The sequence below is a fragment of the Mycteria americana genome, chromosome 11 (assembly GCF_035582795.1).
Source record: "Mycteria americana isolate JAX WOST 10 ecotype Jacksonville Zoo and Gardens chromosome 11, USCA_MyAme_1.0, whole genome shotgun sequence".
In the NCBI taxonomy this organism is placed as follows: Eukaryota; Metazoa; Chordata; class Aves; order Ciconiiformes; family Ciconiidae; genus Mycteria; species Mycteria americana.
In genome coordinates, this window is record NC_134375.1 from 21,832,258 (window position 1) to 21,846,816 (window position 14,559).

The 14,559-nt window shown below is 46.8% G+C and overlaps 1 protein-coding gene across 4 annotated transcripts; it reads right to left on the reverse strand.

The window, feature by feature from the left end:
* Window positions 1–35: 35 nt before the first annotated feature.
* Window positions 36–10,788, reverse strand: CFAP100 (cilia and flagella associated protein 100). 4 transcript variants are annotated; one of them, XM_075514308.1, is made up of 12 exons: window positions 10,621–10,788; window positions 9,917–9,984; window positions 9,079–9,242; window positions 8,377–8,457; window positions 7,590–7,771; window positions 7,349–7,511; window positions 5,746–5,794; window positions 5,017–5,168; window positions 4,060–4,195; window positions 3,379–3,581; window positions 1,703–1,796; window positions 36–705 (listed from the first exon to the last, which is right to left on the reverse strand). In XM_075514308.1, exons 1-12 carry the CDS (start codon window positions 10,772–10,774, stop codon window positions 592–594), a joined length of 1,560 nt encoding a protein of 519 aa, XP_075370423.1. In that variant the 5' UTR covers window positions 10,775–10,788; the 3' UTR covers window positions 36–591. The 4 variants fall into 4 exon arrangements, with proteins under 4 accessions (XP_075370423.1, XP_075370422.1, XP_075370426.1 ...); XM_075514307.1 differs by having other exon boundaries at window positions 7,349–7,771; XM_075514311.1 differs by lacking the exon at window positions 9,079–9,242 and having other exon boundaries at window positions 7,349–7,771; window positions 10,621–10,754.
* Between the last annotated feature and the right edge of the window lie 3,771 nt (window positions 10,789–14,559).

Sequence of the window (14,559 nt, forward strand, 5' to 3'; positions counted from 1 at the left end):
CACTGGGTATCGTTCTTTGTATGGATGCATCTGACATAGAGCTAATTGGTAGCAGCTTGGTTTCCGCAGAGCTTGTGTTTTTCCTTTGCTTGTGTCTTCTCCACAGTAGTGGGGCGGAGTCTGTAGTGAAACCCATCCTTTGGATTAAAGCATAGCCCTGGGTTTTTACAGTCCTTCAGCAGATTTGTGATTCTAGTAAGTGTCTGGCAGGTGCCTGGCTTAGTCATGCCTTCACAAAGATTGTTGCCCAGGACTGCGATAGATCTTGCTAGTCAGGTTTGTAGGGATAGTGCTGTTTGCGTCAAAAACTGAATGAGAAAAGCATTGTTGCTAGCAGGAGCCTGAGAAGCAAAATTAGAGAATTTTAATTTATTTTCTTTGGCAAAAGATTAATGGGGGGGAAAAGGGGTTGCCTGACACAGAAACTTTCCCTGGGATCTCGGGGTAGGAGAAGATCTTGGGGTAGGAGAAGAAGGGGGAATTTCATTGGACTGTGAAGTTCGTCAACTGAGCAAAAACTAACAGAATGTAGATCTAGGAAAAACTTCTAGAGCAGCATCAGCCCTACGTGCTGTGGTTAAGGCTGTGCTGTCAAGTGAAATAATAGAATTGTTCTTCCTTCTCCTTATCCACTTGTTCTTGGCTGTGCTTTTTCTTCTCCTTCCTGGCAGGTGGGTTGGAACGAAACATCAGCCTCCTGCTGCTCTGCAGAGGAAGAAGAGGACGTGCATCAGTGCTGTGTGGGAGCAGCGCGTCAGAACCACGCAGCTAACGCGGCTTCGTGCTGCCAGGGGCCGTGGCCCCTTGCTGTCTGTTTTCTAGGCAGGTTTCAGTGTGTCTATTGTGTTTTTTCTATTAGAGTGTGAAGCACCTGAAGGCCGTGCGTGTGCTCGTGCTTCAGCTTCTACAACGTACTATTGCACCTGCAAGTGGTTTCTGAGTAAAGCCTTATTTGTACCATCTCAAGAGGAAGGGAAGCTGGAAATCTGAAGAAATATCTGAGGGAGCCTGCAGAACCCTCTTATCTTGAGCATCTCTTATCTTATGCTCAAGTCACCGGCTTGGTGTGTGACTGGGAACTGGGATGTCCTCGCTGTGGTATTGACCTGTGAAACATGCAGCAGGAGCCATGGCCTGAAGCTCCGCACCGTGCCTCCTGAGGGGACAAAGCTCAGTTTGGCGTAATGCGGACCACGCCAAAAAAGGTACGGTTTGATGGTATGGCTGAGCTCATCTAGGGCCTTGCTGCCGTTGTCGGGAGTGTCTTGCTGCTGCCCTATTTCTCATTTGCTGATTTTCATGCCTTTTTTTTAATACTGCCAAGTTAATGAGTTGACATGAGCTTACTGAGAAAATAAATAAATAAAAGAAAATAATAAAAGAAAAAATAAAAGAAAAATAATAAAAATAAATAAATAAATGAGGTTTTTAAAAAAAGAAAATAATAAAAAGAAAATAAAAGACAGGAGGACGATGGAAGGACACAGAACTGGAATAACTGGCAGTATAACTGACTTCCCAGCAGTTGCTTAAGTTACACCAGCCCTGTAAATTGGGCTACACCCGAGTACGGGTGCATCCCCACCCAGCCATGGAGGCCCCTGGTAACACTCTTCCCCTTCAACGCTTGACGTCCGAGTACCCCCAGCTTCTCAGGAGCGGGCTGTTGGGGCGAGGTGTTCCTATGGATGACTGCACTTACCTTTTTTTTCACAGTTGCCTGCGACCTTTCCAGGGCCCTTTGCAATCTTTCCTCCTGCTGCTGCTTCTGTTGTCTCAGCTTTTCCTCTCTGAGCCTTTTGAAGGGAGCGATTAAAGGATGGGTTAAATGCGGCGTGCAGCTACACCGAATACGCTTTTGACACACAGCATCAACATCTAACGTTACATCTTACATCACATCTTACATCTAACGGTGTAAGAGCGCCGGAGCACAGGGGTTTGGGTACAGCCGATGCTGGAGTTTGTTGCTGTGAAGGTGGTAGGAGGGAAACGCTGCGGCTGATCCTGCTCTTTCTGGAGTGAGGGGTGGAAAAAGCACGTCAGGCTTTGCAAATGGGGATGTCGGACGGTCGTTCTCTGTCACAGACGCGCTCTGTGCCACCTTCAGCAGGTGGCTTATGCTCTACAGTTGACCAGGATGCTCACCAGCTTTGTGGGTGAATGATGCTTATCGTGTCTTCGGTTCTCACCAGTGCAACCAAGTCTGTAACGTACAGATGTGAGTGGGAGGGTTCACATCCGTGGGGCTACGCTTTGCCTCAACGGGCGCAGTGGGGGCTGGTACCGTCAGCTGGCTCCAATTCCCCATGGAAATGAAGCACTGGAGCAGAAATGGGTTCAAGCTATGGAACGCTGCGGCGGAGAGGAAATGAATTCCTAACCTTGTGATCTTCAGGAAGATTTTAAATGCTCTTTGAAGGTTGGGTTTTTTTTGGTTGGTTGGTTGGTTTTGCTTTTTATTTGGGGGGATCAGATTCCTTCCTGAATTCTTCTCCTCCATCCCCAGAGTAGAATAAATGTGTGTCTTATTTCTTTTTTAAGACAAGAGTGCAAAACCATTCACAGAACATCAGGAAGAAGCATCACACCCTTTCTACTACAAAGGTGAAGAAAGGTGCAGAGAAAGAGAGTAAGTAGGAGGGAAACGTCACTGTTCTGGCTTTAAATCCTCACGCTATTTTTTTTTTTTCTCTGCTGGATCTGATTCACCTGAGGACCAGATACAATCAGCTGTCCAGTTGCATCTGTGCTATCTGTGAGGGGAAACTGCATGTGTGTAACTGAGCCAAAAAGAATGTGTCTCATCTCAGAACCTAAATTTATTGTGTTAATTGGCTCCTATTTAATTTAATAATACAAGTTAAACTTAAGAGTTTTGTAGAAGAAACACTTGAAAAAGCTGGCATTGCTGACAAATGCCCTTATGTACCTACTGAAGCCTGACAAAATATCAGGGCATGTCAGGCTTTGAGTGTGTTAAATAACCACAGAGGAGTAATTTTCTATTTAATCGGTTTTACTGCAAATGGTCTTCTTAAAATGATGATTCTCATAATTGAATCTGGTTTTGGGGGTTTTTTTTGTTTGTTTGTTGTGTTTTTATTTTATTCTTCCAGATTTTGCCCTTTTCTAATGTAGCTTCCAGGTCTTTTCTAATGTAGCTGTGGGCTGCTGCTCGTTGATCGGGAGACGCAAGTACTATGAATGTGAAACCCTTACAGAAGTAAACTGGGATGAACTGGTCACATGGGCTTTCAGATTGCTGTTACAGTTTCCTGGGTTGATCTGACAAATTTGGCTCTTTCAGTGGCTTTGCTTTTGGCTGTCAACATTTAAAAATAGAGGCCCCATTTCCATACAAGGGTCTTGTCTTACCTTATCCTCCGTTCCTTTTTTTTGGCTTTCTCAGCCTGTTCTATCTTTGCTGGTGGGATTCTCTCCAGGGTGTCCAGTAAATCATTGAGCTGTTTTTCTATCACCATTAGCATCTGCGCTGTCTGCAGGTTTGCCTCGTTTTCTCCGGTGCAGTGGCAATAGACCTCCAGCACCTTCTTGTTCAGGCTTGTGAGCATTTTGTCCTAGAGACGAGAGGAGATACAGTGAGAGGCATGGCTGGGTTCTGCCCAGTAGAACCACAACATCCCTCCAAAAGCAAAGGAAATCAGCACACTTTAATTCCCTCAACAAGACTCAACTGCTTGTTTCCTGGTTTGCTTAGGGCCAGTGTCTGGGATAGATGGCTGCATCGAGCCATTCTTCTGTTGGTCTCATCTTCCCAGCTTTGCTGTGCCCTGGGACAGGTTGCAGCTGCCCGGTGGCCTCGCCGAGCCCTACTCGCACCCCGTAGCAGCTGCACGGAGCAGACGCGTTTGCCCCAGTTTGCTGCCTCAGCAGTGCCCCAGACCTGCCCTTGCTGTAGCTCCATTGCTGAGAAACAGTGCTGATCCCTCCCCGGTGCAACCCGCTGTCTGCTTTTCTCCCAGGATGGATATGGCTGGTGAGGAGGAACCGTTTCTGCGCACGCTAACCCCCCTTTGCCTTGACCTCGGGATGTACCTCGTCATCAGCTTTGTGTTCTCCAGAGGAAAAGAGGTGAACTTTGAGCTTCAGATCTGCTACTTTCTCTTCCTCCTTGGCAATGGAGGATTTGAGGGTGACTACCTGCTCTTTCAGCTCTGCTAACTTCTTCTCCCTAGGCCAGGAGAGAAAGGAGGTATTTGGAAAGGGCATCTCTGAAACACATGACTCCTCTGTTGCTTTCCAGCCTGGGACCATCCCTCCTGCTGCCGGCAGATGGAGGTAACACTTCGTGCCATTTCTGGGGAGCTTGCACCCACAGCTCTGGGAGCAGAGGGAATTGTGATTTTTCTGGAATAAATTACTGCGCTGGTGTGGGGGAGGGAGAAGTAGCATAGCTAAACATTCAAGATTTTTTAATAGGTCAACGGGGGAAGTAGATTAACCTGTACAAACTTTCACAAGGGGATAAGCTACACTTTAAATGGGAATATGTGTGCCTACCTGCCATTGAAATACTATATAGCAATTACACTTGGGTTCCCTGCTGGCTTCCTCTAGGAAGGATTTGCATTGAGTCGCAATAGGTGCTGGTCTGGGCCACTCCAGGACATGCCTTGTTTCTTCCTTTGATCTTTCTTTATGAGAATTACGTGATACTTCTGGCTTACGTCCACCCCAGGATGCTAAACGCATCAGTTCCCCAGCCTGTGCCTGGAGGACTAAGGAACTAGTCCCAGGCTCAAGTCCTATCTCCTACGTGACACGGATGGGACGCTTTCCTAGCAGCTCACGAGATGGTGAGTTGGGTGGCCTGCAGCTGGGCTCTAAGGTATGAGAAAGAGACTCTTTGTCGTGTGCTGCGTGAACAGCAGTACGTGTGGTCTGCGGCATGCAGCCTGATGGCGAGGTGCTAGTGGGGGGAAGAGGGGGTCACTTATGTTTGAAAGCTGGGGCACAGGGACCCCTTCCCACCACTTGCAGGATCGCACTTACATGCTTTCATATGTGGTGATGAAAGTGTGTTGGACCTTGTCCAAACTTTCCTCAGTCTCCTGGGAATTCTGGATGAAGGCCAAGTTCTCTTCCTCCATCTCCGTGAAAATAGACAGCAGTTGTTGGGGATCAGTAAAATACAACTCAGGCTCCTGGAGTGCAAAACACACGTGATGAGTTTTTGTCCTCCTCTAGCTTCTTTTCCATTGAACTACATGGAGGTTGGTCTGCACCAGCCCTGGCTGTTCAAATGCTCTCCCATGTAGAGAGGTCCATGACTGCCCACGTAGAAATGTCTCCCACCTCCCTGCCATGTGTGTAGTTTTACGCTGCCTCAGTAGCTCACCCCCAAAACAGGTTGCACTCTGGGGAGTAAAAAGTGGTGCAAACATCTGTGAGTGGGAAAACTTCGGTTTCAGACAAAAACCAGTAACTTCACTAATTTCAAAATCTCCCATTATATGATGTCATATCTTGTTGGGCGATGGCAGGCTTTGAGATGATGGTAGGTTTTTGGAAAGTGGAGGAGGAAAGTTAAACTAAGGTATTTATAATACGTGTTGCTAAAACATGAACATTTATGAATGTGTAAACATACATTTATAATTAGTGGCTACAGTAACTCCTCAATACCCTAATGAATGGTTAGAAGGTGAGAGAAATTAGCAACAGCAATAAATGAGACAGGACAAACAGAAAGTGTAAATACTTCAACGTGAGACTTCTGACCTCATCTTCGTCGGAGCAGGTTTCGCTTTCTGCATCCTCCAATGAACTTCTGAAAAAGCATTTTGTGTATCAGGCCCTTAGAGAAATGATAACTCAAAGGAGACCTTGTTAGTGAATTAGGAACACTGTGGTTGTTTGCTGTCGCTGTTTGCTCCTGAGCAGCCCTTTGCACGTTCGCACGTTTGGCCCCCGGGGCTGTGGGCTATTCGGGGGTCAGGAGGAGCGAGGGGTCACACAAACACGCAGCGTGGGAGCCACGTCTGTCCACAAGCAAGCTTCCTTCTGAGCTGCTCCAGGCTCTGCTGGCCAGCAGGGTCGGGACGTGACGCGTGAGCCTGAACTGAGCCTGTTGATCCAAATGCCTTTAAACTCGATGGGAGGCTCTGGCTCTCGGGCAATGAGAAGGCAGGGGTAAGAGCCTTGTTAAAAAGGCTCAGGCAGCAGCACAGCAAGTGTAGAGAAAGCCTTGTGCTCCGTGTGGGATGTGGTACTGCTCCTAAACAACATGGTGTAGCCGCCGTGGGAGTCTGCAGATTTTACCTGCCCTGGGAGAAGGTTGTTGAGTGCTTCTTCCTCTGGACAGCCTACTACCATTAACCAGCGGTGCGGCCTCTTTCTTCCCTGCTCAGCCCCAGGGACAAGCCAGTGCAAGGGCTGGAAGAGCAAGGCAGGAGGTGCCTGACTGATGTTGGCAGCAGAGCCTGCTCACCACCTTCACTTGCATCCGTCACCCTGTGCCACGGAGGGGTGAAAAACCTCCATCTGCATCACCTTAGTGGCAGCCCCACTTGTGTCCGCATCGTTCCTGCCATGTGGCAGCAGCCCAGTAACTGTAGTGGCTTCGTGAGGGGTGGCACGCGGCAGCCCTGCTTGGGAGAACCTGGTGCCTGCAACACTCTGAGTGGAGGCAGAGGAAATGGCCCTGCAGGCAATGACTTACTTCAAACTCTATCGATAGCCAGGTTTTTTGGCCTTAGGAGACTCGCCAGCTACTCACGCTTTGCTTTTCCAGGCCATTACTTTCTTTGCCTCAAGAAGCTGGAGCTGGACACGCTTGTCTCATACTCCCACCTGCCCCTCCTCTTCTCACGCTGGCCCTGCCTACATGACAGCAGTGTTAGCTCTGCCTGCAGCCCAGCCTACGCTCTCTGAAGGCTCTTACTGGAGGAAGACAGTCAATGCAATGTGGTCTACAGTGACCTTGGACCTTCATGAACGGCAAAACAACAGGCAGCTATTTGCATGGTGGCTGTGACCAACAGTGGGAACCAGTATCTCAGCCACAAATAGCCCACAGAGAAGCTTTGCTCCAGGACGAATGCCCAAGGTCTGTGATTCCTCCTGGGGTTACCTCAAGGCCCAAATTCTTTGGGCAAGGCTCTCAGCAGAGGATTTGAGGATGGAGCTCTGTTGGAGTAGGAACATAGGTACTGACTTGCACACCTGATGGCTTTCTACTGGTATTTTGATTTTTTCTGATAAGACCCAGATCTCAGTATGCTCACAGCGAAGGTGAGGAGTAGGTTTCCTCTACGCTGACTCCCAGGCAGTTGAGTGCTCTCTACAGTATTTAAGTCTGTAGTTTGCATTGTCTTGTACTTACAGTTTTCTAGTTGATAGAGGCTTCAGGAAATTTTTGAGCTGTGGCCTGATCTCATGTAATGACCCGAAATCCAAACTTTTTGAAGACAGCAGGGAACTTGGCCCATCTATATTACCGGTGCTACAGGGTCTGGCAGCGTTTGTCCCGGCTGTCTGACCCTGGCCTGGAGACAAGAAGAGGTGTGCAGTTAGAGCATGGGGCTGTCCCAGGGAGGAGTGGGCAGCTCTTCCCTGGCACTCACCCTGCTCTGCGGTGGTGGGAGGCGAGGCACTTTCTTCATCAGCTTTGGATGCTGTTTTCAAATCCTTTTCCTTCGTGTGCTTTTTTCCATGTTCCTCCTGCCACTCTTTTGGAGATAGTTGATAGAGGAAGTCCCTGTACATCTTGTACTCCTGCAGAGTATTCTTGAATCTGGATATATCACTGGGTTGAGAGAAGTGGACAAAGTTTGTTAGCAGGGAGGGAAGCCCCTGTTTGAAGAGGTTCTTTCTAACTCCTGATATTCAGCTTCACCCAGAGAAGGCACAAGAGGGCACATGTCTTCATGGTCATGCAAAGACAAATGGGAACCTGCCCTGCGTGCTCTTTGTGGTTCCTCTTGTGGAAGCTGTCTGGTCACATCTCTGTGGCCAGACCCTTGCTATGGCACTGGGCTTGCTAATTTGGGAATTTTTACTTCAAAATGAATGAGAAATCTTGCCAGCTCAACTCATAATGGGAATTATAATTTTTTTTTCATCTTTCCCCAAGTCACCATTAAAATGCATTACTTAGTTTTGACTGGTTTTTAATCTGAGACTAGGCATTTAATTTTGGTTTTGGAATATTTATACTTTTTAAAAATATCATTAAAAAATTAGTTGAGTTGTTTTAGAAACAAAGCCAGCAAAAAGCTGAAACATTTTGACTCTTAAAATCGAACATTTTTAGAAATCTTTTTCCCCGATTCCCTTTTTCCCCGAGGGCTGGGAGGGTATAGTGCTGTAGGGGCTGTTAAAGGCTAGGCAGGAGTGGTGTGCAACCGTTACCTTTGGAGGTTCTCTATTTGGGAAGTGATTGCCTGGATCTCCGTTATTTTCTTTGTCTTAGCTGCGGTTTCTTTTTCGGCACTAGGGAAGAACGCATAAACATAAGCCATAAAACAATTTAGCAGTAAGTGAATTGCGGTGCATATAAAACAGAGAAAAAGATGTGGGGGGAGGCTAGAAATCTCTCATATAGATGTATCCCAGGTGACGCTTGGCTCCCGCCTGAAGGCCCTGCTTGTCTTGGCAAAGAGAGCATGGGGTCCCAGCGACGCTTCCAGGTTAAGGCCTCCCTAATCTGGCTGCTGCTGAGCATCAGCTGCTGCTCTGCCCTTGTGCTACCTGTAATGGGCCAAAGTGCTCAACCTGCTTCACCAAGGGGGGACTGTCCCTGCTGTGAGGGGTTGGGCAGAAGCATCTCCCTCTCGCAAAGGTGTTGTGAGGAGAATGGAAGCGGTGGGGTCAACCGCAGGTTCCTTGCTGCAGCCAAATCAAGGGCTTGTGCAATGAGGGGAGTCCCCAGCTGTTGTTCTCCTTCCTCTCGTCCATTGAATGTGTGGGGAGAAAGTGCCACCAGGACTGTAACTCTGGGCAAACTTGGACATAGAGCATTTGCTAGCCAAAACCCTGCGGGGAGGTCAAGCAAAAGGCCTCCTGTGTCCAGCACAAAAAGAGCACGTGGGTGGTTGGCGCAACTTCCATTACATTTTCAGGGCTTGAACAGAGTTTTTATGGTTCTCCTTCAAGAACTCATCAAACATGGCAGCATCCTTCTCCAGGTAGTATTCCGCCTTTTCCAGTTTTCTTTCCTCGTTCTTTGCTATGTTCTCCATCCTTTGAATCTCATCTCGCTTTACTGCGATGGCATACTGAAATGAACCCAAAAGGCAACACAGTCACATCGGTTGGTTGATTCAGAAGGTACGTTGGTCTAGCTTTGTTCTTGGTTACCTTATTACCTTATAGTTGTTGGCGGAGAGGGTAAGGATTTCAAACCAAGGTATGCGTCTTAGTGCAAACTAGATACATAGAGATAGAGGCCAGTAGAAATTTCAGAGGTAACATAGCAAATAAGCAGTGAAATTAAAGACAGAATCCAGAAGGCCCAGCGCTGCGTTAACTCCTGGCTGACAAAGATTGATTCGGTTGTGTTACAGCACAATAATAGAGGTGGATAATGGGGATATTCCAGCATGGCTCCCTTGTTTTGAGTTCAGAATGGCTGCCAGCTATAATGTGTATATATAGGACAGCAGGAGCCAAAAGGTCAGCATATCTGTGCATCTCACAAATGAAATAGTTGCATGGCTGCTACTGGCTGGTGTGAATGATCTGTGTTCCTTTCTTTCTTGGTTGGGGATTGCTGGGCTATAGATTATCAGTGTCTTTAACACAAGACTTGGACAATCAGTTCACGAGGTCTGATGTGTGCCTCCTTGGTACAATCTCTAGGCAATGGATCTCAGGGGAAAAAAACCAAAACAAAGCAACACAGGGAAGAATAATTAAATGAACAGAAAGTAACATTCTTAAAGCCAAGTACCTCAAGTAAAAATATCTCTCTTCTGTCATTTATGTAGTCACGAAAGGTCTCCTTTTCTAATGGGTAATCTGAAATGAGGATATAAAGTTGATCAGACTAGAGGGGGAAATACGGCCAAGGCAAAACGCAGTGAATATGGAGGCTGCCGTGAGCATGGATGTGGTTGGCGTTGGAGCCAGCAATGCTGATTATTTTATTTCAGTTTTGACCTTGTTTAGGATCAGTTTCATATGGGCTTTTGTGGAGTAAAGCCAGGTAGAATGGAGTGGAGACTGATCCTTATAAAGGTCAATGTCCTCTAGATATTAAGAGCAAAGCTACTCCTCACGTCAGAGGCAGAAAATTTAGGCCGACATCCACCAAAATCCAACTTTAGGTCAGCTTAGTAGAAATGTCTGCATGACACAAGGTCCTGCAAACTCTCAACTGACTGCCAGCTGATTCCCAGAGCTCACAGCCACTGCAGAGGCCATAGGGGATGGTGGGATCCAGACTACTGCAGTGGGGGTGATACGTGCTCCGTAGGTAAATGCATGAGATGGAGACGGCCCAGCCGCACAGAGGTTGGCAAGATGCAGCATATAACTATTGTGTCTGCAAGAGCTCACCCAAGTCAGCTAGAGCTAACTGCTACTCTTTGGTTTTCGCTTCAGGCTGTTACCCAGCTGAGCAGCACCACTACAAGGATAGTAACTGTTCCTTACCTTTTTTAATGGCTATCTTCCAGGAAAGACTCTCCTGAAGGGTTTTCAGTCTCTCTTCATTCGTTGCCTGTTTTCTGCCTTCCTCTTCTTCCTCCTTTTGCAGAGCTTTCCTGAAGCCTTTTTGCTTTGCTTTTATTTTAGTGGAGTAAGTCATTTTCTCATGGATTTTCATGGTCTTCATCCTTTCACGTTCCTATGAGGAGAAGTCAGTTATGTGGACAGATTGATTATGTGCTTTGTTTGCTGTGGTTTTTAAAGACTTGAGTGGTTATTCACAGTTTAGAAATTTGCAGGCTTCTGATATCCTGCTGATGCATGTTTGCTTGGTTTATCTGACTAATCCCAATGATATTCTCTCTTGAGGCAACTGAAACATTTCATTTCTTAGCATTTGTTCTCATTAGTTTGTTGATTTGTATTCTGCATCTAGCCACCAGCTGTGCCAGTTTGTACCTACTCAGTGTCCTCATTTTTCCTTCCTGGATTATTCCTGGGAGAGAATGGAAATTTTCAGAGATTCATCCTTCAAGTCCCCTAGTGAAAGGGAACAACAGGACAGCCCAGGCTCAATACCGACTCAGTCCAGCTTTCACAAGGGCATGTAAACCCTCAAGTTCAGATCGAGAGGATCTATTCAAACCCACTCCAGACGTTTCTGGAGGGTAAAAGGTTGTTCATGCTCAGTGCTTTCACATGGGCTGAAGTGTAATTCATTGCTCTTTGCACAGTTTGGGCATGGGTTAGGCTGAGGACGTCACTTGGCAGACATCCTCAGTGCAATTCTTCCTAAGTCCTTCCCCGTACTTAGATAGTGACCTTCAACCCAAGCTAAAAGCAGGCTATCAGTCATCAACGTGAGGTGAGGAGGCTTGCTTAAGCTTGTTTGGAGCCCTCCCTTTGTGATTTAGAAACAAAGACACCTTGCTTCCACACTACTGCCTGGCTTCTGCAACCACGTGCAACAATCGGACCTCTGGGAGATGCGACAACCTCTCCATGACTTCCCACCCTCTTTGGATCGCATGGCCTAAGGGAAGTCCACTACAGAAATAGGGAAGAAAGAGACAATCCTGAGACCCAGCTCTCTGGTCTGGTGGGTTGCAATTCCCTATCTTATGGGGAGAAACCTAAGGCATGAAACGCACGTCATCCTTCTTCCTAGGCATTCGTTTCGTTGGCAGTTCAGAAGAAGGTCACATCAGACATTGGAATACAGCTTCCTAGGCAGAAAGCCAAGCCTGTTGAACGGAAAGCAAAAGATCTTGCACCAAAGCTTTATGTAGAAATCAATGCTAACAGCACTGGCAGGTATCTTCTCCAGGAACAGGAATGAGTGGTAAATCTGCCTGAAGTAAGTAAACGAAGTGACAATGTCCAGATTTTGTACTAGCAACCAGCAAGCCTGTGCTCAGATCTGCTCTTGGTAAAGTTAATCTCTCATCATGGATTTCAGTGGAGTTGAAGCTAATCTGGGAGCTGAATTTGGCAGCTGAATAATAGCTGAATTTGGCAGCTATTATTTCTGTCATGCACCAAATTTTGGTATTACATTGGTTGGTAGCCTGCCCTAGTGAACTGCTTGTATATACCTTGGCCTAAAGCATGTATACATACCGCCTTAGCCTTTTTTCTTTCCTTGTCCCTTATTGAGAAAATATCGATATCGGGAGGAATTGTAAATGGATTTTTCATTGGGTTTTCTTCATCCTCTTCTGGGCTTTCTGCAAAAAATGGATAAGGATGTAGAAGACGTGAGGCAGAATATCAGGACCCAGTGCAAAGGGACTGTGCTACATGGTGCCTGAAGGGTGGGCAGCTGTGCTCACAGCTGCAGATGTCTAACGATGCTGAACCAAGAGTGGGGAGCTGGGTAGGGCTTATAAGAAGCCAGCCATATAAGACATCTGTATGGTTTATGTCACTTGACCGTACCTGCTGATCAGCTCAGGATTTCAGCCAGGAATTTTTGTAAGTCTGGAGCTATTTTACCTGTCTCGTCTGATCGTGGGCAGAAGAGTCTGAATACAGGCCTCTCCTTTGACCTAACAACGAAAAGCTGCCAGAGCACCGTGGCCTTACCTGACAGCACAAGCTGGGTTTCCATTCCAGGTTCGGAAGAGAGACTTTTAGATGTTAACTCTGTATGAGGAGATGGCATCTTTGACCCTGGCCCAAGGAAAACCATAAACAAATCAATCAACTGGGACCTGCCAGTAACTGGCGCAGTAGGTTTTACAGCAATGATGAGCCCTGGGGGCTTTCTGGACCTTAACCACTGAGGCTTTTGTGTCTGTAGGAATTAACAAAGAGCTTCAGTAAACTGGAAAATATTTGTGTTCTGACCCCAAAAAGGAGATGTTCATGCCGGAATTATGTGAAAGCTGTGTAAAACAGTCCTCCTTACACACACACTGATGGGAAAGCAAAGACAAAACCGTTGGGAGATAACAAGCAACTCAAGTCCCTTGCCTCTTCTTCCACCCACATCTCCAGTTCTGATCCACACCCATACTTTTTCATCCTTCCATCGTTGGTTCACAAGCAACATTTTTACTCCCTAAAGCTCTTACCAGGAGTTGCTTCAGCACCGTGGATTTCTTGCGATAAGGCTGAATGATTGTTGGACAGCACAGACATGCTGTAGGGAACTCTGTTGTGTTTAATTTTAGGCTGGCAAACTGTTGAAGGTTAGGTTTTTGTTTCTCTGAATCCAGTCTCTTTTTGCTATGGCTCCTAGGGGAAAAGGCATAATTGTAATGATCTCGCTTACAAAGAACAGATAGACCATTGCTATAATTATCCTCTAATCAACAAAGGCAACAAGCTGGGTCCCAGTGAGGTATTAGTTCAATTGATGCAATTCTGCTGCCGGGACCATTCCTGATCTGCACTGGTACAAGACACAGCAGAAAATATCCTCTTCCGCTTGCACTAGTTTTAAGGCTATTTTAGAGCATCATTTTTTGCTCTGAACAGCCTCCAGTTTTTATGTACTTTGAGCTAAACTCATCTGGCCTAATTTCCGTGTACGTCCTTGGTGCTTTGTGTTTCCTATTGGCTGTGTTTCTGCAGCTGCCCAATTAGTATCCCATTCTTTGGAGGTGTCAGACTTTCCCTGTTGATGAGACACAGAGGCTGAGGTAGAATTTAGGCTGTCTGAATACATCCCCAATGTTTTCTCTCTCCTTTTCAGTTCTTGAAGTACCTTTTCCAAAAGCCTCTTTGACTGGTTGCTTAGATTTTGGGTCTCTCTGAACTTTGCATAACTTAATGCGAGGTGGGGGTCGGTCTCTTCGCCCAGGTAACAAGTGATAGGACGAGAGGAAATGGCCTCAAGTTGCGCCAGGGGAGGTTTAGACTGGGTATTGGGAAATTTTACTTCACCAAAAGGGTTATCAAGCACTGGAAGAGGCTGCCCAGGGAAGGGGTTGAGTCCCCATCCCTGGAGGTATTTAAAGGACGTTTGGATGAGGTGCTCAGGGACACGGTGTAGTGGTGGGCTTGGTAGTGTTAGGTTTATGGTTGGACTCGATGATCTTAAAGGTCTTTTCCAACCTATACGATTCTGTGATTCTGTGATTAATGGGATATTTTTCTCTAGGGGTCCCTCATCTACGTCCTGGAACAACAGAACCCCTGCGATGATGTGAGTTTTGGAGGAAGCCCCATCAGGGCAGGGGCAGGGAGGCAGTCAAACGCCTGCAGCGTTCCGTTGAATACACTTCGTGAAATATGCAGAGCAGTTGCAGCAAACAGCTGGATGTGCAGCCCTCTTAGTGCACACCTTGACTTCTGTAATCTAACCCCCTTCTCATAAAAGTCTTCTCGCTCACGTGGTTGATTTAAATCCCTGCTACAGGGAATGGGACTGAAAAGCAGGACTAGAGAGAGGATACTGGCATACGGAAAATAATTGTCAGTGAAACTCTTGGAGATAAA